The following is a 24705-nucleotide window of genomic DNA, read 5'->3' as shown; positions in this document are numbered from 1 at the left end:
GGACAGACTGGGAGGCACTGGGAGGGACTGGGACGCACTGGGAGGCACTGGGATGGTGCTGGGAGGAAACCTGGGCAAGGGCAAGCGCATCCGGAAGCAGGGCAACCACAACGCTGCCGCCCAGGAGGACCAAGGTGGGCACTGGGATGGGACTGGGAGGGACTGGGACACACTGGGAGGCACTGGGATGGTGCTGGGATGGTGCTGGGAGCAGCTGGTGCAGAACCTGGGCAAGGGCAAGTGCGTCCGAAAGCGGGGCAACCACAATGCTGCCGCCCAGGAGGACCAAGGTGGGCACTGGGAGGGACTGGGATGGTGCTGGGAGTCACTGGGAGGCACTGGGATGGTGCTGGGAGGGACTGGGACACACTGGGAGGCACTGGGATGGTGCTGGGAGGAAACCTGGGCAAGGGCAAGCACATCTGGAAGCGGGGCAACCACAACGCTGCCGCCCAGGAGGACCAAGGTGGGCACTGGGATGGGACTGGGACACACTGGGAGGCACTGGGATGGTGCTGAGATGGTGCTGGGAGCAGCTGGTGCAGAACCCGGGCAAGGGCAAGCGCGTCCGAAAGCAGGGCAACCACAACGCTGCTGCCCAGGAGGACCAAGGTGGGCACTGGGAGGGACTGGGATGGTGCTGGGAGTCACTGGGAGGCACTGGGATGGTGCTGGGAGGTACTGGGATGGTGCTGGAAGGAAACCTGGGCAAGGGCAAGCGCGTCCGCAAGCAGGGCAACTACAACGCTGCCGCCCAGGAGGACCAAGATGGGCACTGGGAGGGACTGGGATGGTGCTGGGAGTCACTGGCAGGGACTGGGATGGTGCTGGGAGGAAACCTGGGCAAGGGCAAGCGCGTCCGGAAGCGGGGCAACCACAACGCTGCCACCCAGGAGGACCAAGATGGGCACTGGGAGGGACTGGGAGGGACTGGGAGGCACTGGGAGGGACTGGGACGCACTGGGAGGTACTGGGATGGTGCTGGGAGGAAACCTGGGCAAGGGCAAGCGCATCCGGAAGCAGGGCAACCACAACGCTGCCGCCCAGGAGGACCAAGGTGGGCACTGGGATGGGACTGGGAGGGACTGGGACACACTGGGAGGCACTGGGATGGTGCTGGGATGGTGCTGGGAGCAGCTGGTGCAGAACCTGGGCAAGGGCAAGTGCGTCCGAAAGCGGGGCAACCACAACGCTGCCGCCCAGGAGGACCAAGGTGGGCACTGGGAGGCACTGGGATGGTGCTGGGAGTCACTGGGAGGCACTGGGATGGTGCTGGGAGGGACTGGGACACACTGGGAGGCACTGGGATGGTGCTGGGAGGAAACCTGGGCAAGGGCAAGGGCGTCCGCAAGCAGGGCAACTACAATGACGCCGCCCAGGAGGACCAAGGTGGGCACTGGGATGGGACTGGGAGGCACTGGGAGTCACTGGGAGGCACTGGGATGGTGCTGGGATGGTGCTGGGAGCAGCTGGTGCAGAACCCGGGCAAGGGCAAGCGCGTCCGAAAGCAGGGCAACCACAACGCTGCCGCCCAGGAGGACCAAGGTGGGCACTGGGATGGGACTGGGAGTCACTGGGAGGCACTGGGATGGTGCTGGGAGGTACTGGGATGGTGCTGGGAGGAAACCTGGGCAAGGGCAAGCGCGTCCGCAAGCAGGGCAACTACAATGCTGCCGCCCAGGAGGACCAAGGTGGGCACTGGGAGGGACTGGGATGGTGCTGGGAGTCACTGGCAGGGACTGGGATGGTGCTGGGAGGTACTGGGATGGTGCTGGGAGGAAACCTGGGCAAGGGCAAGCGCGTCCGCAAGCAGGGCAACCACAATGCTGCCGCCCAGGAGGACCAAGGTGGGCACTGGGAGGGACTGGGACAGACTGGGAGGCACTGGGAGGGACTGGGACGCACTGGGAGGTACTGGGATGGTGCTGGGAGGAAACCTGGGCAAGGGCAAGCGCATCCGGAAGCAGGGCAACCACAACGCTGCCGCCCAGGAGGACCAAGGTGGGCACTGGGATGGGACTGGGAGGGACTGGGACACACTGGGAGGCACTGGGATGGTGCTGGGATGGTGCTGGGAGCAGCTGGTGCAGAACCTGGGCAAGGGCAAGTGCGTCCGAAAGCGGGGCAACCACAACGCTGCCGCCCAGGAGGACCAAGGTGGGCACTGGGAGGGACTGGGATGGTGCTGGGAGTCACTGGGAGGCACTGGGATGGTGCTGGGAGGTACTGGGATGGTGCTGGGAGGAAACCTGGGCAAGGGCAAGCGCGTCCGCAAGCAGGGCAACTACAATGCTGCCGCCCAGGAGGACCAAGATGGGCACTGGGAGGGACTGGGATGGTGCTGGGAGTCACTGGCAGGGACTGGGATGTTGCTGGGAGGAAACCTGGGCAAGGGCAAGCGCGTCCGGAAGCGGGGCAACCACAACGCTGCCACCCAGGAGGACCAAGGTGGGCACTGGGAGGGACTGGGACAGACTGGGAGGCACTGGGAGGGACTGGGACGCACTGGGAGGTACTGGGATGGTGCTGGGAGGAAACCTGGGCAAGGGCAAGCACATCCGGAAGCAGGGCAACCACAACGCTGCCGCCCAGGAGGACCAAGGTGGGCACTGGGATGGGACTGGGAGGGACTGGGACACACTGGGAGGCACTGGGATGGTGCTGGGATGGTGCTGGGAGCAGCTGGTGCAGAACCCGGGCAAGGGCAAGCGCGTCTGAAAGCGGGGCAACCACAACGCTGCTGCCCAGGAGGACCAAGGTGGGCACTGGGAGGGACTGGGATGGTGCTGGGAGTCACTGGGAGGCACTGGGATGGTGCTGGGAGGTACTGGGATGGTGCTGGAAGGAAACCTGGGCAAGGGCAAGCGCATCCGCAAGCAGGTCAACTACAACGACGCCGCCCAGGAGGACCAAGGTGGGCACTGGGAGGGACTGGGACACACTGGGAGGCACTGGGACACACTGGGAGGCACTGGGGGTGCAGTGTCCCCAACGCTGACCGTGTCCCCCAGACAACCAGTCCGAGTACTCGGTGGGCTCCGAGGAGGAGGACGAGGACTTCGACGAGCGGCCGGAGGGTGAGCGTCCCCCGTGTCCCCTCTGTGTCCCCTGTGTCCCTTCAGTGTCCCCTCAGTGTCCCCTCAGTGTCCCCTGTGTCCCCCCTGTGTCCCCCCTGTGTCCCCTCAGTGTCCCCTGTGTCCCCTCAGTGTCCCCTCAGTGTCCCCTCTGTGTCCCTTCAGTGTCCCTTCAGTGTCCCCTCAGTGTCCCCTGTGTCCCCGCTGTGTGTCCCCTCAGTGTCCCTTCAGTGTCCCCTCTGTGTCCCCCCTGTGTCCTCTGTGTCCCCTCAGTGTCCCTCAGTGTCCCCTCAGTGTCCCCTCAGTGTCCCCTCAGTGTCCCCTCTGTGTCCCCTCAGTGTCCCCCCTGTGTGTCCCCTCTGTGTCCCCTCTGTGTCCCCTGTGTCCCCTCAGTGTCCCCAGTGTCCCCAGTGTCCCCTGTGTGTCCCCTCAGTGTCCCCTGTGTCCTCTATGTCCCCTCTGTCCCTTCAGTGTCCCCTCTGTGTCCCCTCTGTGTCCCCCCTGTGTCCCCCGTTTCCCCCTCAGTGTCCCCTCAGTGTCCCCCTCAGTGTCCCCTCTGTCCCCTCTGTCCCTTCAGTGTCCCTTCAGGGTTCCCTCAGTGTCCCCTGTGTCCCCTGTGTCCCCTCAGTGTCCCCTGTGTCCCCTCTGTGTCCCCTCTGTGTCCCTTCAGTGTCCCCCCTGTGTCCCCCCTGTATCCCCTGGGGGGTTTCAGGGTGTCCCAAGATGGGGCCAGGGTGCAGGGGAAGGGTCAGGGTGTCCCAAGGGGGTTTTGGGCACCCCAAGGGGGGGTCAGGGTGTCCCAAGGGGGGGTCAGAGTGGCCCTAAAGGGGGGTCAGGGTGTCCCAAGGGGGTCTGGGGCACCCCAAGGGGGGGTCAGGGTGCCGTAGGGGGGTCCTGACCCCTCCCCTCCCCCAGGCCGGCGTCAGTCCAAGCGGCAGCTGCGGAACGAGAAGGACAAACCCCTCCCCCCACTGCTGGCCCGGGTGGGCGGCAACATCGAGGTGAGGGGACACCGCGGGCTTGGGGACACCTCAGGGGCTTGGGGACATCCCCTGGGGGCTTGGGGACACCTCAGGGGCTTGGGGACACCCTCTGGGGGCTTGGGGACACCTCAGGGGCTTGGGGACACCTCAGGGGGCTTGGGGACACCCTCTGGGGGCTTGGGGACATCCCCAGAGGGCTTGGGGACAGCTCAGGGGCTTGGGGACACCCTCTGGGGGCTTGGGGACACCTCAGGGGGCTTGGGGACACCTCAGGGGGCTTGGGGACACCCTCTGGGGGCTTGGGGACATCCCCAGAGGGCTTGGGGACAGCTCAGGGGCTTGGGGACATCATCAGGGGGCTTGGGGACATCATCAGGGGGCTTGGGGACGCCTCAGGGGCTTGGGGACATCCCCAGGGGGCTTGGGGTCACCTCAGGGGGCTTGGGGACACCTCAGGGGCTTGGGGACGCCTCGGGGGCTTGGGGACATCCTCAGGGGGCTCGGAGATACCTCAGGGGCTTGGGGACACCTCAGGGGCTTGGGGACATTCCCACGGGGCTTGGGGACACTCCAGGGGGCTTGGGGACATTCCAGGGAGCTTGGGGACACCCCCTGGGGGCTTGGGGACACCCCAAGGCCACCTGTGTCACCTCCAGGAGGGGTCAGGGGGTGCTCGGACAGCTGAATGTGACCTCTCAACACCTGGGTCCCCCAAATCCGAGGGGTCAGGGGTCAGCTGGGGGGGGGACAGCCGTGTCCCCCGATGTCCCCCGATGTCCCCTGATGTCCCCCGATGTCCCCTGAGCGCGCCCGGTGTCCCCCGCAGGTGCTGGGGTTCAACACGCGGCAGCGCAAGGCGTTCCTGAACGCGGTGATGCGCTGGGGGATGCCCCCCCAGGACGCCTTCACCTCCCAGTGGCTCGTGAGGGACCTGCGCGGCAAAACCGAGAAGGAGTTCAAGTAGGTGACAGCGGGGACAGCGGGGACACTGGGGACAGCGGGGACACGGGGACAGCGGGGACACTTGGGGACACTGGGGATATTGGGGACACTGGGGATATTGGGGACATTGGGGACACTGGGGACTTGGGGCATATCGGGGACATCGGGGACATCGGGGACATCAGGGACACTTGGGGACATTGGGGACATGGGGGGATATTGGGGACATTGGGGACAGTGGAGACACTGGGGACATTGGGGACAGTGGGGACATTGGGGACATTGGGGACACTGGGGACATCAGAGACACCGGGGACATTGGGGACATCAGGGACACTGGGGATACTGGGGACATTGAGGACATCGGGGATATTGGGGACACTGGGGACAGTGGAGACATTGGGGACAGCAGGGACACTTGGGGACACTGGGGACATCCTGGACACTGGGGACATCAGGGACACTGGGGATACTGGGGACATTGGGGACATCGGAGACATTGGGGATATTGGGGACATCGGGGACTTGGGGCATATCGGGGACACTGGGGACACTGGGGACAGCAGGGACATTAGGGGCATCAGGGACATTGGGGACACTGGGGACATTGGGGACACCGGGGACATGGGGGACATTGGGGACATCAGGGACACCGGGGACATTTGAGGACATCAGGGACATTGGGGACATCAGGGACACTGGGGATACTGGGGACATCAGGGACATTGGGGACAATGGAGACACCGGGGACATTGGGGACATCGGGGACATTGGGGACACCAGAGACACTGGGGACACCGGGGAGGGGCGGTGGCACTGGGGACAGGCGGCGGCATCGAGGACTGGTGGTGGCATCGGGGGCAGGTGATGTCAAGGACAAGCAGTGACATCGGGGACAGGTGGTGGCACTGGGGACAGGCGGTGGCACCGGGGATGAGGGGTGACATCAGGGACAGGCGGTGGCACTGGGGACAGGTGGTGGCACTGGGGATGAGGGCTGACATCAGGGACAGGCGGTGGCACTGGGAACAGGCGGTGACATCGGGGACAGGGGTTGACACCGCACGGTGGCACCGGGGACAGCTGATGTCAGGCACAGATGGTGGCACCGGGGACGGGTGGTGGCCGCATAGCGAGGTAGCCACGTGTCCCCACATGTCCCCACACATCCCCTCACATCCTCGTGGTGTCCCCATGTCCCTGTTGTCCCCCTGTTGTCCCCCCGCTGTCCCCGCTGTCCCCGTGCCACGTGATGAGCCCTTACTCAGCCGAGCGCCGTCGCTGTCGGAGTTCCTGGGGAGCGGACGAGGCCGTGTCCCCCTCAGCCCGACGCAGAGCCACCCCCGGGGACGTCCCCGTGTCCCCTCGGGGGGCCGGGTCTGGCTCAGGGGACGCCAGAGCGGTGGCAGGTCCCCGCCGTGACCGGCACAGCCCCAACGGGCGCCGTGACGAGGGGACGGGCTGATGGTGCGGGGACGTCGGGGACGTTTGGGGACATTGGGGACACCAGGGACATCAGGGACACTTGAGGACACCAGGGACATTTGGGGACACCAGGGACATTTGGGGACATCGGGGACGCTTGCGGACATTGGGGACACCAGGGACATCAGGGACATTGGGGACACCAGGGACACTGGGGACATCAGGGACATCTGGGGACACTTGGAGACACCAGGGACATCAGGGACATTGGGGACACCTGCGGACACTGGGGACATTTGAGGACACCAGGGATACCGGGGACACCAGGGACATTGGGGACACTGGGGACACTGGGGACATCAGGGACATTGGGGACACCAGGGACTTTTGGGGACATTGGGGACACTGGGGACACTTGGGGACATCAGGGACATTGAGGGCACCATGGACACCAGGGACTTTTGGGGACACTGGGGACATCCTGGACACCTGGGGACACCAGGGACACCATGGACACCAGGGACACCTGGAGATGGGAACAGTGGAGACCTCAGGGACAAAGTCCTTGGAGATGGGGACACTGGGGACAAGGACAGCGATGGGGACAATGGGGACACCGGAGGATAGGGCAGAGACCCAGGGTTGGGGACCCTGGGGACAGGATCTGTGGGGACGGGGACCCTGGGGACAAGGGACCATGAGGACGAGGACACGGAGAGCAAGGGACCATGGGGATGCGATCTATGGGGACAGAGGACACTGGGGACAGGTTCTGTGGGGACAAGGGACATTGGGGATACGATCTATGGGGACAGGGACCGTGGAGATGAGATCTATGGGGACAGGGGACACTGGGGACAGGAGCCGTGGGGACAGGGGACACTGGGGATGAGATCTATGGGGACAGGGACCCTGGGGACAGGGGATCTATGGGGACAGGGGACACTGGGGACAGATTCTGTGGGGACAGGGGACCCTGGGGACAGGTTCTATGGGGACGGGGGACCCTGGAGATGAGATCTATGGGGACAGGGACCCTGGGGACAGGGGATCTATGGGGACAGGTTCTATGGGGACAGGGGACACTGGGGACAGGTTCTATGGGGACAGGAGATCTATGGGGACAGGGGACACTGGGGACAGGATCTGTGGGGATGGGGCTGCTGGGGCGGTGGCAGCGGGTGGTGGCAGTGGGTGGTGGCAGCGCTTGGTGGCAGCGGGAGGTGGCAGCGGGAGGTGGCAGTGGGCGGTGGTGGCAGCGGGCGGTGGCAGCGGGCGGCGGTGGCAGCAGGCGGTGGCAGCGGGAGGTGGCAGCGGGAGGTGGCAGCGGTGGCAGTGGGCGGTGGTGGCAGCAGGCGGTGGCAGCGGTTGGTGGCAGCAGTTGGTGGCAGTGGTTGGTGGCAGTGGGCAGTGGTGGCAGTGGTGGCAGCGGGAGGTGGCAGTGGTTGGTGGCAGTGGTTGGTGGCAGTGGGAGGTGGCAGTGGTTGGTGGCAGCGGGAGGTGGCAGCGGGAGGTGGCAGTGGTTGGTGGCAGTGGGTGGTGGTGGCAGTGGTGGCAGCGGGCGGTGGCAGCGGGCGGTGGCAGTGGGTGGTGGCAGCGGGAGGTGGCAGCGGGCAGTGGCAGTGGTTGGTGGCAGCGGGTGGTGGCAGCAGGCAGTGGCAGCGGGCGGTGGTGGCAGCGGTTGGTGGCAGCGGGAGGTGGCAGCGGGCGGTGGCAGCGGGAGGTGGCAGTGGTTGGTGGCAGCGGGAGGTGGCAGTGGGCGGTGGCAGCGGTTGGTGGCAGTGGGCGGTGGTGGCAGCGGTTGGTGGCAGCGGGAGGTGGCAGCGGGAGGTGGCAGCGGGAGGTGGCAGCGGGCGGTGGCAGCAGTTGGTGGCAGTGGGCGGTGGTGGCAGCGGTTGGTGGCAGTGGGCGGTGGTGGCAGCGGTTGGTGGCAGCGGGCCGTGGTGGCAGCGGGCGGTGGCAGCGGTGGCAGCGGGAGGTGGCAGTGGTTGGTGGCAGCGGGCGGTGGTAGCAGGCGGTGGTGGCAGTGGTTGGTGGCAGCGGGTGGTGGCAGCAGGCAGTGGCAGCAGGCGGTGGTGGCAGCGGTGGCAGCGGGCGGTGGCAGCGGTTGGTGGCAGCAGGCGGTGGTGGTAGCGGGCGGTGGCAGCGGGCAGTGGTGGTAGCGGGCGGTGGCAGCGGGCAGTGGTGGTAGCGGGCGGTGGTGGCAGCGGGTGGTGGCAGCAGGCGGTGGCAGCGGGCGGTGGTGGCAGCAGGTGGTGGCAGCGGGCGGTGGTGGCAGCGGGCAGTGGCAGTGGGAGGTGGCAGCGGTTGGTGGCAGCAGGCGGTGGCAGCGGGCGGTGGCCCTGGCGCTGTCCCCAGGGCCTACGTGTCCCTGTTCATGCGCCACCTGTGCGAGCCGGGCGCCGACGGCTCCGAGACGTTCGCGGACGGCGTCCCCCGCGAGGGGCTGTCCCGGCAGCAGGTGCTGACCCGCATCGGCGTCATGTCCCTCGTCAAGAAAAAGGTACCGGCGCACCTGGGCACACCTGGGGACGTCCTGGGATAGCTGGGGACGTCCTGGGGACATCCTGGGGACATCCTGGGATAGCTGGGGACATCCTGGGGACATCCTGGGGACAGCCCCGGACACCTGGGGATACCCAGGGACATCCTGGGGACATCCTGGGATAGCTGGGGACATCCTGGGGACAGCCCTGGGCACATCCTGGGGACATCCTGGGATAGCTGGGGACGTCCTGGGGACATCCTGGAGACATCCTGGGATACCTGGGGACATCCTGGGGACAGCCCCGGGTACCTGGGGATACCCAGGGACATCCTGGGGACATCCTGGGATATCTGGGGACATCCTGGGGACATCCTGGGGACAGCCCCGGACACCTGGGGATACCTGGGGACAGCCCTGGGCACCTGGGGACATCCGGGGGACGTCCTGGGCACCTGGGGATACCCAGGGACATCCTGGGGACATCCTGGGATAGCTGGGGACATCCTGGGGACATCCTGGGGACAGCCCCGGACACCTGGGGATACCCAGGGACATCCTGGGGCCATCCTGGGATAACTGGGGACATCCTGGGGACAGCCCTGGGCACATCCTGGGGACATCCTGGGATAGCTGGGGACGTCCTGGGGACATCCTGGGGACAGCCCTGGACACCTGGGGATACCTGGGGACATCCTGGGGACATCCTGGGGACAGCCCCGGACACCTGGGGATACCCAGGGACATCCTGGGGACATCCTGGGATAGCTGGGGACGTCCTGGGGACATCCTGGGGACAGCCCCGGGCACCTGGGGACACCCAGGGACATCCTGGGGACATCCTGAACACCTGGGGACATCCTGGGGACATCCAGGGACACCTGGGGACATCCTGGGGACAGCTCTGGGCACCTGGGGACAACCAGGGACACCTGGGGACATTCTGGGGACACCCAGGGACATCCTGGGGACAACCGGGGACACCCAGGGACATCCTGGGGACATCCTGAACACCTGGGTCCCTTTTGGGGTGCCCCTGACCCCCTTCACCCCTTCGCCAGGTGCAGGAGCTGGAGCACAGCAACGGGCGCTGGTCCCTGCCCGAGCGGGGCCCTGGGGGGGTTTTGGGGTCCTTTTTGGGGTTTTTGGGGTCACCTTGGTGGATTTTCTTGGGGGCTCCCCAGGGAGGTTTCTGGGGTCCTTTTTGGGGTTTTTGGGGTCACCTTGGTGGATTTTCTTGGGGGCTCCCCAGGGAGGTTTCTGGGGTCCTTTTTGGGGTTTTTGGGGTCACCTTGGTGGATTTTTTGGGGGCTCCCCAGGGAGGTTTCTGGGGTCCCTTTTGGGGTCACCTTGGTGGATTTTTTTGGGGGCTCCCCAGGGAGGTTTCTGGGGTCCCTTTTGGGGTTTTTTGGGGTGCCCCTGACCCCCTTTACCCCTTCCCCAGGTGCAGGAGTTCGAGCACATCAACGGGCGCTGGTCCCTGCCCGAGCTGGCCCCGGAGCCCCGCGCCGACTCCAAGCGCTCGTCCCGCGCCTCCTCCCCCGCCAAGACCGGCCCCCCCAGCCCCGAGCAGAGCGGCCCCCCCAGCCCCGGCCCCCCCACACCCGGTACCGGACACGGCTGGGGACACCGTGGGGACACCGGGGGGACACCAGGGGGACGGGGTGGGGACAGGATGGGGACACAGCTGGGGACACGATGGGGACGGGGTGGGGATTGGGGTGGAGCAGGGGACACGGGGGATGAAAGGGGGAATGGGGACAGGGACAGGGTGGGGACAGAGGGACAGGGGATGGGGACAGGGACAGGATGGGGACAGGGACAGGATGGGGACAAGATGGGAACAGAGGGACAGGGGATGGGGACAGGATGGGGACAGAAGGATGGGGACAGAGGGACAGGGGATGGGGACAGGGACAGGATGGGACAGGGACAGGATGGGGACGGGATGGGGACAGAGGGACAGGGGATGGGGACAGAGGGACAGGGGATGGGGACAGGGACAGGATGGGGACAAGATGGGGACAGAAGGACAGAGGATGGGGACAGGATGGGGAGAGAAGGATGGGGGTTGGGGACGGGATGGGGACAGGATGGGGATTGGGGTGGAGGGGGGGACATGGGGACATGGGATGGAAAGAGGGACAGGGACAGGATGGGGACAGAGGGGTGGGATGGAGATGGGGACATGGGGACAGGACATGAGGACAGGGTGGGGACAAGGGAGGGCAATGGGGAAAGGGGTCAGGATGGGTTGGGGACATGGGGGACAAGATGGGGACAGAGGGACAAGGGATTGGGGAGGATTCAGGAGCCAGGGTGGGAACAGGGGACAGGGGAGGGACAGCCAGGGGACAATGGGGCCAGAATAGGGACAGGATGGGGACCGATGGCCTGATGTCCCCTGTCCCCAGCCACGCCGGCGCCCAGCGAGCGCGGGGACGGGCCAGGGCCACCCCCGGACAGGGACGACGGTGACACCAGGGACGAGAAGGAGCCCAAAGGACCCGAGAAGATGGAGACAGATGTGAGTGACGGGGCTGTCCCCAAGCCTGTCCCCAGCCCTGTCCCCATTTGTGTCCTTCCTGTCCCCAGCCCTGTCCCCCATCATGTCCCCAGCCCTGTCCCTGTCCCCAGCCCTGTCCCCATTTGTGTCCTTCCTGTCCCCAGCCCTGTCCCTGTCCCCAGCCCTGTCCCCATTTGTGTCCTTCCTGTCCCCAGCCCTGTCCCCCATCATGTCCCCAACCCTGTCCCTGTCCCCAGTCCTGTCCCTGTCCCCAGCCCTGTCCCCATTTGTGTCCTTCCTGTCCCCAACCCTATCCCAATTTGTGTCCTTTCTGTCCCCATTTGTGTCCTTTCTGTCCCCAGCTCTGTCCCTGTCCCCAACCCTGTCCCTGTCCCCATTTGTGTCCTTCCTGTCCCTGTCCCCAGCCCTGTCCCTGTCCCCAACCCTGTCCCCATTTGTGTCCTTCCTGTCCCCAATCCTGTCCCTGTCCCCAGCCCTGTCCCTATTTGTGTCCTTCCTGTCCCTGTCCCCAGTCCTGTCCCTGTCCCCAACCCTGTCCCCATTTGTGTCCTTCCTGTCCCCAGCCCTGTCCCCCATCATGTCCCCAGCCCTGTCCCTGTCCCCAACCCTGTCCCCATTTGTGTCCTTCCTGTCCCCAGCCCTGTCCCTGTCCCCAGCCCTGTCCCCATTTGTGTCCTTCCTGTCCCCAGCCCTGTCCCCCATCATGTCCCCAACCCTGTTCCTGTCCCCAGCCCTGTCCCTGTCCCCAGCCCTGTCCCCATTTGTGTCCTTCCTGTCCCCAGCCCTGTCCCCCATCATGTCCCCAACCCTGTTCCTGTCCCCAGCCCTGTCCCTGACCCCAAAGCTGTCCTCCCCCTCCTGTCCCCGTCCCCTGACGCTGTCCCCATGTCCCCTCGGGGACACGCGGCGGGTGACGCCCCTGCCTCTCCCGCAGCCTCCTGTCCCCGAGGCGCCGCCGTCCCCGGGCGATGGCAGCGAGGCCGAGGGGCCGCGCAAGGGCGACGATGAGGAGGGGCCCGGCCACAGGGACCCCGAGGCTGAAGGGGTCCCAGCCCGTGAGGAGCGGCCAGGTGAGACCCCCCCAGATCCTGGGAAACCCCAAATCTCAGAAACCCCAAATTCCTGGAAGCCCCAAATCCCAAAAATGCTAAATCCAGGAACACCAAACCCCTGAAACCCCAAACCCCAGAAACGCCAAACCTGTGAAAACCCCAAACCCAGGAGCCCGAAACTCCAAACCCAGGAACCCCAGACCCCGAGAACCCCAAACCCCGAGAACCCCAAACCCCAGCAAACCCCAAACCCCAGCAAACCCCAAATCCCAGAAATCCCAAACCCAGGAAACCCCAAACCCCTGGAACCCCAAACCCAGAAAGCCCAAACCCCAGAAAGCCCAAACCAGGAACCCCAAACCCCAGGAACCCCAAACCCCTGAAACCCCAAACTCCAGGAACCCCAAACCCGGGAACCCCAAACCCCTGAAACCCAAAACCAGGAACCCCAAACTCCAGAAACCCCAAACCCCAGGAACCCCAAACCCGGGAACCCCAAATCCCAGGAACCCCAAACCAGGAACCCCAAACCCCTGAAACCCCAAACCAGGAACCCCAAACTCCAGAAACCCCAAACCCCGGGAACCCCAAATCCCAAACCCGGGAACCCCAAATCCCAGGAACCCCAAACCCCTGAAACCCCAAACCCCGGGAACCCCAAACCAGGAACCCCGAACCAGGAACCCCAAACCCCAATCCCCGCTCCCGCCCCGCAGGCGCCGAGGCCGAGAAGGGCCCGGGGGCGGAGAAAGGGGACGAGAAACCCCCCGAGGAGGAGCCCAAGGAGCGCCCGGGGGACCCCGACCCCAAAAGAGGTGCGGGGGGCGGGGCTTAACCGGGGGGCGGGGCTTAACCGGGGCGGGGCTTAACCGGGGCGGGGCTTAATGGGGGAGGGGCTTAAACGGGGGCGGGGCTTAACGGGGGAGGGGCTTAACCGGGGGTGGGGCTTGGGGGGTTGAAGGTGGTGCTGACCCCTCCCCACGTGTGTCCCCCTCTTCAGGGGGCGTGGCCTAAGCCAGAGGGGGGCGGGGCTTAACCCGACCCTTATCTCATTGACCCTTATCTCATTGCCATTCAATAGCTTATGGGGGTGGGGGGACGTGGGGGAATTTTGGGGGGTCCAAGGGGGGGTCAAACGTGTCACTGACCCCCCCATGAGTGTCCTCTCCTCAGGGGGCGTGGCCTAATCCAGAGAGGGCGGGGCTTAACCCTTATCTCATTGACTGATGCCTGGGAAATCTTCCTGCTTATCAGTGGGGTTTGGGAGGGTCCAAGGAGGGCTGAGGGGGGGGGTCAAACGTGTCCTTGACCCCCCCTCCCCCCCAAACGTGTCCCCTCCCCCCACAGAGGAGGTGAAGGCCGAGAAGGAGCCCAGGCCGGACCCCCGGCCCAACGGCCGGCGGGACGACAAAGCCGAGAAGCCGCGGTTCATGTTCAACATCGCCGACGGCGGCTTCACGGGTGAGGGGGGGACACCGGCGTGGGGGGGACGACACCGGTGGCGGGGACACCGGGGGGGACGCAGAGGGGACACGCGGCCCCGGCAGGGTCCGGCTGAGGCGCTGCCATCGCCCCCAGAGCTGCACACGCTGTGGCAGAACGAGGAGCGCGCCGCCATCTCCTCGGGGAAGCTCAACGAGATCTGGCACCGGCGCCACGACTACTGGCTGCTGGCCGGCATCGTCCTGTATCCTTCGGGGGTTCGGGGTGTCCCTGCGGGAATTGGGGTGTCCCTGCGAGAATTGGGGTGTCCCCGGGGCTGGGGGGCTGACAGCGTGGTGAGGGTGACGCTATGGTGAGGGTGACACCACGGTGCTGCTGGCCGGCATCGTCCTGTATCCTTCAGGAATTTGGGGTGTCCCCGTGGGAATTGGGATGTCCCCGTGGGAATTTGGGGTGTCCCCGTGGGAATTGGGTTGTCCCCGTGGGAATTGGGGTATCCCTGCAGGAATCTGGGGTGTCCCGATGGGAATTCGGGGTGTCCCCATGGGAATTCGGGGTGTCCCCACAGGAGCTCGGGGTGTCCCCGGGTCTGAGAGGGTGACCCCACGGCAAGGGTGACCCAGGGGTGGGTGACGTGTGTAGTGGTGACAGTGGTGACAGTGGTGACGGTGGTGACAGTGGTGATGGTGACACTGGGGACGCTCCCCAGGGGGAGGAGGTGGTGCCGGCGATGTGGTGACACCGTGCCCTGAAGGCCGGGCTGAGGGTGGCGGTGGTGACGCGGTGACACCGTGACGGTGACAGTCCCCAGCGCGCTGCCGTGGCTCCGTGCGCCGAATGGGAGTGACCCGGGAGGGGACGGGGGGGACGCTGGGGACACGGTGACACCGCGAGGGCGCCGTGGGCACGGTGACGTGGTGGCAGCGACGTGGCGATGGTGATGCGGGGATGTTGTGGTGGTGACACGGGGACAGTCCTTGGTGGCTCTGTGCACTGAGTGGCGATGGGGACATCGGGGCTTGGGTGGCACGGTGACAGCGATGGTGGCACGGTGACAGTGATGGTGACACAGTGATAGTGATGGTGACAGGGTGATGGTGATGGTGGCACGGTGACAGCGATGGTGGCACGGTGACAGTGATGGTGACGCGGTGACAGCGATGGTGGCACAGTGACAGTGATGGTGACAGAGTGATAGTGATGGTGACACAGTGATGGTGATGGTGACACAGTGATGGTGATGGTGGCACGGTGACAGTGATGGTGTCAAGGTCACAGCAATGGTGACAGCGATGGTGGCACAGTGACAGCGATGGTGCCACTGATGGTGACAAGGTGACAGCGATGGTGACACAGTGATTAATGGTGACATGGTGACAGTGATGGTGACAAGGTCACAGCAATGGTGGCATGGTGACAAGGTGGCAGTGATGGCGGCACGGTGACAGTGATGGTGACACAGTGATAGTGATGGTGACAGGGTGACAGTGATGGTGGCACAGTGACAGTGATGGTGACAAGGTCACAGCAATGGTGACAGCGATGGTGGCACGGTGACAGTGATGGTGGCACGATGACAGCGATGGTGACAAGGTCACAGCAATGGTGACAGCGATGGTGGCACGATGACAGTGATGGTGGCACGGTGACAGTGATGGTGACAAGGTCACAGCAATGGTGACAGTGATGGTGGCACGATGACAGCGATGGTGACAAGGTCACAGCAATGGTGACAGCGATGGTGGCACAGTGACAGCGATGGTGCCACTGATGGTGACAAGGTGACAGTGATGGTGACACAGTGATTGATGGTGACATGGTGACAGTGATGGTAACAAGGTCACAGCAATGATGGCATGGTGACAAGGTGGCAGTGATGGTGGCACGGTGACAGTGATGGTGACAGGGTGACAGTGATGGTGGCACGGTGACAGCAATGGTGACACAGTGATAGTGATGGTGGCACAGTGACAGTGATGGTGGCACAGTGACAGTGATGGTGACAAGGTCACAGCAATGGTGGCATGGTGACAAGGTGGCAGTGATGGTGGCACGGTGACAGTGATGGTGACACGGTGACAGCAATGGTGGCACGGCGACAGTGATGGTGACATGGGGACACTGATGGTGACACGGTGACAGCGATGGTGACAGTGACAGTGATGGTGACAGTGATGGTGGCAGACAGCGATGGTGACACGGTGACTGATGGTGACAAGGTGACAGCGATGGTGGCACGGTGACAGTGATGGTGGCATATGACACTGATGGTGACATGGTGACAGTGATGGTGGCACGGTGACAAGGTGACAGTGATGGTGACACGGTGACAGCAATGGTGGCACGGTGACAGTGATGGTGACATGGGGACAGTGATGGTGACAAGGTGACAGCAATGGTGGCACGGCGACAGTGATGGTGACATGGGGATACTGATGGTGGCACGGTGACAGCGATGGTGACACAGTGACAGCGATGGTGGCATGGTGACAGCGATGGTGAGTGACAGTGATGGTGGCACAGTGACACTGATGGTGACGCGGTGACTGATGGTGACAAGGTGACAGCGATGGTGGCACGGTGACAGTGATGGTGGCATATGACACTGATGGTGACATGGTGACAGTGACGGTGGCACGGTGACAGTGATGGTGGCATGGTGACAGCGATGGTGGCACGGTGACAGTGATGGTGGCATGCTGACAGTGATGGTGACACGGTGACAGCACTGTGGTGACGGTGATGGTGACACTGCGGTGACAGTGATGTGGTGACGGTGATGCGGTGACCTGCGGGGGGTCGGGGACAAGGTGACACGGGCACGGTGACGACGGTGACACGGTGACGAGTTGGTGGTGACACAGCAGGGGTGACAAGGGACACAGAGCCACGGCTCCGTACGCTGGATACGGGGGACGCTGGGGACGGGGTGAAGTGGTGGCAGGGTGACGCGGTGAGAGGGTGCCATGGTGACAGGGTGGCACAGTGACAGGGTGACACAGTGAGAGGGTGACACGGTAACAGGGTGGCACGGTGACAGGGTGCCATGGTGGCAGGGTGGCACAGTGACAGGGTGACACAGAGGGTGACACGGTAACAGGGTGACAGGGTGCCATGGTGGCAGGGTGGCACAGTGACACGGTGACGGTGCCATGGTGACAGGGTGCCACGGTGACAGTGACATAGTGCCATGGTGCCAGGGTGCCACGGGTACACGGTGACAGTGACATGGTGCCATGGTGCCAGGGTGACAGGATGCCACATGTACATGGTGACAGTGACACAGTGACAGGGTGCCACGGGTACATGGTGACACAGTGACACAGTGCCATGGTGCCAGGGTGACAGGATGCCACATGTACATGGTGACAGTGACATGGTGACAGGGTGCCACGGGTACACGGTGAGACGGTGACAGTGACACAGTGACATGGTGCCATGGTGACAGGGTGATGTGGTGACACGGTGACAGAGTGCCACGGTGCCAGGGTGCCACAGGTACACAGTGACACGGTGACAGTGTGACAGGTACATGGTGCCAGGGTGCCAGAGTGATGTGGTGACATGGTGCCAGAGTGACAGGGTGCCACGGGTACACAGTGACACAGTGACAGGGTGACACGGGTACATGGTGCCAGGGTGACAGGGTGATGTGGTGCCACGGTGACATGGTGACATGGTTACAGTGACAGGGTGATGTGGTGCCATGGTGCCAGGGTGCCACAGGTACACGGTGACACAGTGACAGGGTGACAGGGTGATGTGGTGACACGGTGACAAGGTGCCATGGGTACATGGGTACATGGTGACAGTGACATGGTGCCAGGGTGCCATGGGTACACGGTGACAGTGACACAGTGACAGGGTGCCAGGGTGACAGGTGATGTGGTGCCATGGTGCCAGGGTGCCACAGGTACACGGTGACAGTGCCAGGGTGCCACGGGTACACGGTGACAGTGCCACGTGTACACGGTGACAGTGCCAGGGTGCCACAGGTACACGGTGACAGTGCCACAGGTACACGGTGACAGTGCCAGGTGCCACGGGTACACGGTGACAGTGCCACAGGTACATGGTGACAGTGCCAGGGTGCCACGGGTACACGGTGACAGTGACAGGGTGACAGGGTGCCATGGTGCCAGGGTGCCACGGGTACACGGTGCCAGTCCTTAGCGCGCAGCCACGGCTACGCGCGCTGGACCGACATCCAGAACGACGGCGCCTTCGGGGTCATCAACGAACCCTTCAAGGGCGAAGCCTCCAAAGGGAACTTCCTGGAGATGAAGAACAAGTTCCTCGCACGCCGCTTCAAGGTCAGCGCCCGCCGCGGCACGGGGGTGGCGGACAGGGTGGCACGGGGGTGGCACGGGGGTGGAGGAGAGGGTGGCGTGGGGGTGGCACAGAGGTGACAGTGTGGGTGGCACGGGGGTGACAGGGTGGGTGGCACGGGGGTGACAGTGAGGGTGGCACGAGGGTGGTGGTGAGGGTGGCATGGGGGTGGCACAGAGGTGACGGTGTGGGTGGCACGGGGGTGACAGTGAGGGTGGCACGGGGGTGGCACAGAGGTGACAGTGTGAGTGGCACAGAGGTGACAGGGTGGGTGGCACGGGGGTGGTGGTGAGGGTGGCACGGGGGTGACAGTGAGGGTGGCACGAGGGTGGTGGTGAGGGTGGCACGGGGGTGACAGGAGGGTGACACTGAGCGTGGCACGGGGGTGACAGTGTGAGTGGCACGGGGGTGGCACAGGGGTGGCATGAGGGTGGCGGTGAGGGTGGCACGGGGGTGGCATGGGGGTGACGGTGAGGGTGGCACAAGGGTGACGGTGAGGGTGGCACGGGGGTGGCACAGAGGTGACAGTATGGGTGGCACAGGGGTGACAGGGTGGCAGTGAGGGTGGCACAGGGGTGAGGGTGACACGGTGGCGGTAAGGGTGGCACGAAGGTGACACTGAGGGTGGCACAGGGGTGGCACAGAGGGGACAGCGTGGGTGGCACGGGGGTGAGGGTGACACGGGGGGGTGACGGTGAGGGTGGCAGGGGGTGGCACAGAGGTGACAGTGTGGGTGGCACAGGGGTGACAGTGAGGGTGGCGGTGAGGGTGGCACAGGGGTGACGGTGACATGGGGGTGGCACAGAGGTGAGAGTGTGGGTGGCACGGGGGTGACAGTGAGGGTGACACGGGGGTGACGGTGAGGGTGACACGGGGGGTGACGGTGAGGGTGGCAGGAGGGTGGCACGGGGGTGACACTGAGGGTGGCACAGAGGTGACGGTGAGGGTGGCAGGAGGGTGGCACAGAGGTGACACTGAGGGTGGCACAGAGGGGACACTGAGGGTGGCAGGAGGGTGGCACAGAGGGGACACTGAGGGTGGCAGGAGGGTGGCACGGGGGTGACACTGAGGGTGGCACAGAGGGGACACTGAGGGTGGCAGGAGGGTGGCACAGAGGTGACACTGAGGGTGGCACAGAGGGGACACTGAGGGTGGCAGGAGGGTGGCACGTGCACAGGGATCCGCACGAGGGGCGGCCTTGCACGAGGGGCTGGGAAGGGCGGGAAGGAGGCCGAGGGTGCTCGGACACACCTGGGTGGGTGCTCCAGGTGTTGGGTGACATCAGGGTTGGGTGCTCGGACACCTGGACACTCCAGATGTTGATGAGGTCAGGACCGGACCCCCCAACACCTGGACCCCCCAGATGTTGGGCAACATCAGAATTGGACCCCCAAACACCTGGGTCCTCCAGATGTTGATGATGTCAGGGCCGGACCCCCAACCCCTCGGTCCTCCAGATGTTGATGAGATCAGGGCCGGATCCCTCAACACCTGGGTCCTCCAGATGTTGGGCAACATCAGAATTGGACACGTGAACACCTGGGTCCTCCAGATGTTGAGATCAGGGCCGGACCCCCAAACACCTGGGTCCTCCAGATGTTGATGATGTCAGGGCTGGATCCCTCCAACACCTGGGTCCTCCAGATGTTGGGCAACATCAGAATTGGACACGTGAACACCTGGGTCCTCCAGATGTTGGGCAACATCAGAATTGGACACATGAACACCTGGGTCCTCCAGATGTTGATGATGTCAGGGCCAGACCCCCAACCCCTCAGTCCTCCAGATGTTGATGAGATCAGGGCCGGACCCCCCAACACCTGGACCCTCCAGATGTTGATGAGATCAGGGCCAGACCCCCCAACACCTGGACCCTCCAGATGTTGATGAGATCAGGGCCAGACCCCCCAACACCTGGACCCTCCAGATGTTGATGAGATCAGGGCTGGTCCTCCAGCTGTCGATGAAGTCAGGGTTGTACCACGTGGACCCCTGCCCCCCTCCAGCTGTTGCCTTCACCCAAACCCGACCCCCTCCAGCTGTTGCCTGACCCCCTCCCCCCCTCTCCCGCGCCCCCTTTAACCCCTTCCCCGCCGCCCCGCAGCTGCTGGAGCAGGCGCTGGTGATCGAGGAGCAGCTGCGCCGCGCCGCCTACCTGAACATGACGCAGGACCCCAGCCACCCCGCCATGGCCCTCAACACGCGCTTCGCCGAGGTCGAGTGCCTGGCCGAGAGCCACCAGCACTTGTCCAAGGAGTCGCTGGCGGGCAACAAGCCCGCGAACGCCGTCCTGCACAAGGGTAAGAGGCGGGGGGGCCGGCGCGCCCGGCGCGGACGCCCCGTGTAGCGCCTCGCACCTCTGTACGCGTCCAGCAACCATTAAAGAGGGGTTCTGCTCCCAACCGCCGCCTCCCGGTGTATCCTTGCTCTGCGTGTGCTTTCTGGGGGCCTGGGGCACGCCGGGGAGGGGCCGCGAGCTGCCCGCGGGTTTTTTTTGGGGTGCGAGTAAAGTCGGAGTAAAGCCGGAGTAAAGCCGGAGTAAGGCCGGGCGCGGATTGAGGGGCTCCCGGGGCTGTGGCTTTGGCGCTGAGGTGTCGCTGCTGAGTATCTGTGGTGTAAACCTGGAGTATGTCCCTAGTGCCGTCCTGTGTGTATCTCTGGAGTAGTTCATGCCTCGATTCCCCTCCTTTCCTCCCTCCCCTCCCCTTCCCCACCCCGGGGATGTTTTTGCGGAGTATCCCGAGTATCCCTGCGGGCGGAGTGGCCGCGGTGCATGCCGGGAGTAAGGCTGGAGTAGCGCCGGTGTCTGCATGCGCCGGAGCGCCCCCGGTGTAAGCCCGGAGTATCCCCGGTGTGTTTAATGCCAGGGGTATCCCCGGAGGAAGCGAGGAGTAGCGCTGGGCCCTGGCGCCCGTGGCAGGAGTAACCCCAGAGTAGGGGATGAGGCTGCCCCGAGTAGCTCTGGTGTGGCTGTGGAGGAGCCCTGGTGTGTCCCAGGTCTTTAGTGTGGCCAAGGAGTAACCCCGGAGTATCTGAGGAGCAGGCCCAGAGTATCTCCAGAGTACCCGAGGAGATACTCAGAGTAACCCTGGAGTATCTCTGGAGTACCCAAGGAGATACACAAAGTAACCCCGGAGTATCTCTGGAGTACCTGAGGAGGTACTCAAAGTAACCCCAGAGTATCTCCAGAGTACCCAATGAGATACTCAGAGTAACCCTGGAGTATCTCTGGAGTACCCAAGGAGATACACAAAGTAACCCCGGAGTATCTTCGGAGTACCCGAGGAGATACTCAGAGTAACCCTGGAGTATCTCCAGAGTACCTGAGGAGATACTCAGAGTAACCCTGGAGTATCTCTGGAGTACCCGAGGAGGTACTCAGAGTAACCCTGGAGTATCTCCGGAGTACCTGAGGAGATACTCAGAGTAACCCTGGAGTATCTCCAGAGTACCCGAGGAGATACTCAAAGTAACCCTGGAGTATCTCCGGAGTACCCGAGGAGGTACTCAGAGTAACCCCGGAGTATCTCCGGAGTACCTGATGAGATACTCAGAGTAACCCTGGAGTATCTCCACAGTGAGTGAGGCATGCCCTGAGTAACCCCGGAGTAAACCCAGAGTAACTCCAGAGTACACCCAGAGCAAGTCAGGAGTACCCCCAGAGTAACTCCGGAGCACCCCCCGAGTACTCCCATCCTACTCCAAGCCCCCCTCCCCCTCCCCAAGCATGCACCACTCCCCCCACTCAGGTGCAGCCCCGAGTAAGCTCTGAGTATCCTCTGAGTACCTCCCAGGCTCCTCCCTCTCCCCCTCCCACTCCCCATTCTCATGTGAGTATCTCCCACCCACCCCCCCCTCCCGTGTTCCATTAGTAAGCCGGGAGTAACCCATGAGTAACCCGTGAGTAACCTGTGAGTAAGCTGTGAGTAAGCTGCGAGGAGGTGCGGGACGGCCCCCCGGCGCTGACGGGCCCCCCCCGCCCCTGTTTTTTCTCTCTCTGTCCCCCCCCCCGGCCCCGCTGGCAGTGCTGAACCAGCTGGAGGAGCTGCTGAGTGACATGAAGGCGGACGTGACGCGCCTGCCGGCCACCCTGTCCCGCATCCCCCCCATCGCCGCCCGCCTCCAGATGTCCGAGCGCAGCATCCTCAGCCGCCTGGCCAGCAAGGGCACCGAGAGCCACCCCCCGCCCGTAAGTCGCCCCCCCGAACACGCCCCGGGCACGTGGCCGCTCTGTGCTGGGATGTGGCCGCTCTGTGCTGGGATGTGGGCCGCTCTGTTCTGGGATGTGGCCGCTCTGTGCTGGGATGTGGCCACTCTGTTCTGGGATGTGGCTGCTCTGTGCTGGGATGTGGCCACTCTGTGCTGGGATGTGGCCACTCTGCCCCAGGGCATGGTCACTCTGTCCTGGGGACGTGGCCGCTCTGTGCTGGGATTTGGCCGCTCTGTTCTGGGATGTGGCCACTCTGTGCTGGGATGTGGCCGCTCTGTTCTGGGATGTGGCCGCTCTGTGCTGGGATGTGGCCAGTCTGTGCTGGGATGTGGCCACTCTGTCCTGGGATGTGGCCACTCAGTGCTGGGATGTCGGCCGCTCTGTCCTGGGATGTGGTCACTCACCTGCCCAGGGCATGGTCACTCTGCCCCAGGGCATGGGCACTCTGTCCTGGGGACATGGCCGCTCTGTCTTGGGGATTTGGCCACTCTGTCCTGGGATTTGGCCATTGTCCCTGGATTTGGCCACTCTGCCCCGGATATGGCCGCCTCTGTCCCTGGGATTTGGCCCACTCTGACCCAGGATGTGGCCACTCTGTCCCTGGGGCATGGCCACTCTGTCCTGGGGCAGGGCCACTCTGACCTGGTATGTGGCCACTCTGTCCTGGGGCATGGCCACCTCTGTCCTGGGGCAGGGCCACTCTGCCCCGGATGTGGCCACTCTGTCCTGGGGACACTGTCCACCTGTGCTGGGATGGCCAGCTCTGCCCCAGGGCATGGCCACTCTGTCCTGGGATATGACCACTCTGTCCTGGGCATGGCCACCCTGTCCTGGGGACATCCCCACCCTGCCCTGGGGCCGTGGCCAGTGTGTCCTGGGGACATCCCCACTACTTTGGGGACCAACCCCCTGCCTTGGGGACATCCCCACCCTGCCCCAGGACATGCCCACCCTGTCCTGAGGATGTGGCCACTCTGTCCCGGGACATGGCCACCCTGTCCTGGGACATCCCCCCTGCCCTAGGGACAATTCCCACCGCTCGGGACATCCCTCACCTGTGCTGGGCACGTCCACCTCTGCCTTGGGACATCCCTTGGGACATCCCTTGGGGACATCCCCCTGCTAACTCAGGGACCTTCCACAGCCACCTTGGGGACACCCCCCCCGGGGACATCCCCCCCACCCTGGGGACACCCCCCCCACCCTGGGGACACCCCTCAGCTCGGGGGAGGTTCTGGTGGCAGCGGGAGGTGACAGCGTGTCCCCTTGTCCCCAGACCTTCCCGCCGGGCCCTACGCCACCCCCCCGAGCTACGGGGGCACCTTCGGGACCCCCCCGGCCGGAGCCCTCCCCCCCCCGGGGGGAGCCAACTACAGCCAGATGCCACCGGGCTCCTTCATCTCCGGTGAGGGTCCCCAGACGGGGACACGGCGGGGGGGGGGGGCTCCGAAAACCTGGGGACACTGGGGGGCTCCAAATCTGGGGACATTGGGGGGGGGGTCCCTGAAATGGGGACATTGGGGGGGGGCCAAAAACCTGGGGACATTGGGGGGGAGCCCAAAAATGGGGGACATCGGGGGGTCCCCAAATACCTGGGGACAAAGGGGGGGGGTCCCAAAATGGGGACATGCATGGGGTGGGGGGGGGGAGGGCTCTGGTCCGTGGGTGGGGGGGGGGTCACTGAGGGGTCCCTGGGGGGGGGTCCCTGGGTGGGACATCCTTGGGGTGTCCCCGTGGGGTGTCACCTCACCGGGGGAGAGGGGGGGTCCCTGGGGTGTCCCCGGGGGGTCTCCGTGCCCCCTCCCGACCCCCCCCCCCCGTGCCCCCCCAGCCGCCAACGGGCCCCCGGTGCTGGTGAAGCGGGAGCGCGAGGCCGAAGGGCTGGAGAAGAAGGAGCCGCGGGGGGGGGGAGGTGATCTGCATCGACGACTGAGATCAAGGGGGGCCCTGGGGGGGCCCCCCCCGCCCGGGGACCCCCCCCCGACCCCCCCCCCCATTGCCAGAAACGCCCGAATTCACCCCAAATCCGGCGGGGGGGGGTGGGGGAGGGGCAGCGCCCCGGGGTGGGGGTGGGGGCGTTTTTTTTTTTTTTGTGGGGGGGGTTGGGGTTGGGGTTGGTGGGGGGGCGGGGCGAGGACCACTGCGATTATAAATATGAATATATAAATATGAATATATCCCCGGGCGGGGGGGGTCCCCAGCCGGGCCCCGCGGGGTCCCCTCGGGGGTCCCCAG

General features: G+C 64.7%; 2 protein-coding genes and 2 long non-coding RNA genes across 4 annotated transcripts in view; 3 read left to right on the top strand and 1 right to left on the bottom strand.

Annotated features, from left to right (window-relative positions):
• LOC125319243 (chromodomain-helicase-DNA-binding protein 3-like) overlaps positions 1–24403 on the top strand; it is a gene marked incomplete at its 5' end in the record, with an annotated part of 78583 nt that extends 54180 nt beyond the window's left edge. Inside the window, 16 exon segments of the mRNA XM_048290369.1 lie at positions 3012–3077; positions 3990–4075; positions 4884–5017; positions 8783–8927; positions 10354–10516; positions 11324–11436; positions 12371–12506; positions 13205–13303; positions 13836–13949; positions 14067–14175; positions 18112–18244; positions 20365–20560; positions 22286–22453; positions 23747–23875; positions 24302–24372; positions 24374–24403. Coding sequence (XP_048146326.1) covers positions 3012–3077; positions 3990–4075; positions 4884–5017; positions 8783–8927; positions 10354–10516; positions 11324–11436; positions 12371–12506; positions 13205–13303; positions 13836–13949; positions 14067–14175; positions 18112–18244; positions 20365–20560; positions 22286–22453; positions 23747–23875; positions 24302–24372; positions 24374–24403 — 1892 coding nt within the window.
• Positions 15340–18104, top strand: LOC125319248. Its single transcript, XR_007200626.1, has 4 exons — positions 15340–15596; positions 15771–16066; positions 16151–16170; positions 16238–18104. It is a non-coding gene; the product is annotated as an uncharacterized LOC125319248 (long non-coding RNA).
• LOC125319254 lies at positions 19687–20028 on the bottom strand. Its single transcript, XR_007200637.1, has 3 exons — positions 19940–20028; positions 19800–19843; positions 19687–19751 (listed from the first exon to the last, which is right to left on the bottom strand). It is a non-coding gene; the product is annotated as an uncharacterized LOC125319254 (long non-coding RNA).
• Positions 22465–23738, top strand: LOC125319246. Its single transcript, XM_048290372.1, has 2 exons — positions 22465–23413; positions 23457–23738. Exons 1-2 carry the CDS (start codon positions 22501–22503, stop codon positions 23594–23596), a joined length of 1053 nt encoding a protein of 350 aa, XP_048146329.1. The 5' UTR covers positions 22465–22500; the 3' UTR covers positions 23597–23738.
• Positions 24404–24705: the final 302 nt, after the last annotated feature.

The sequence above is a fragment of the Corvus hawaiiensis genome, chromosome 38 (assembly GCF_020740725.1).
Source record: "Corvus hawaiiensis isolate bCorHaw1 chromosome 38, bCorHaw1.pri.cur, whole genome shotgun sequence".
Taxonomy (NCBI): Eukaryota; Metazoa; Chordata; class Aves; order Passeriformes; family Corvidae; genus Corvus; species Corvus hawaiiensis.
This window is presented reverse-complemented; position numbering and strand designations above follow the sequence as displayed.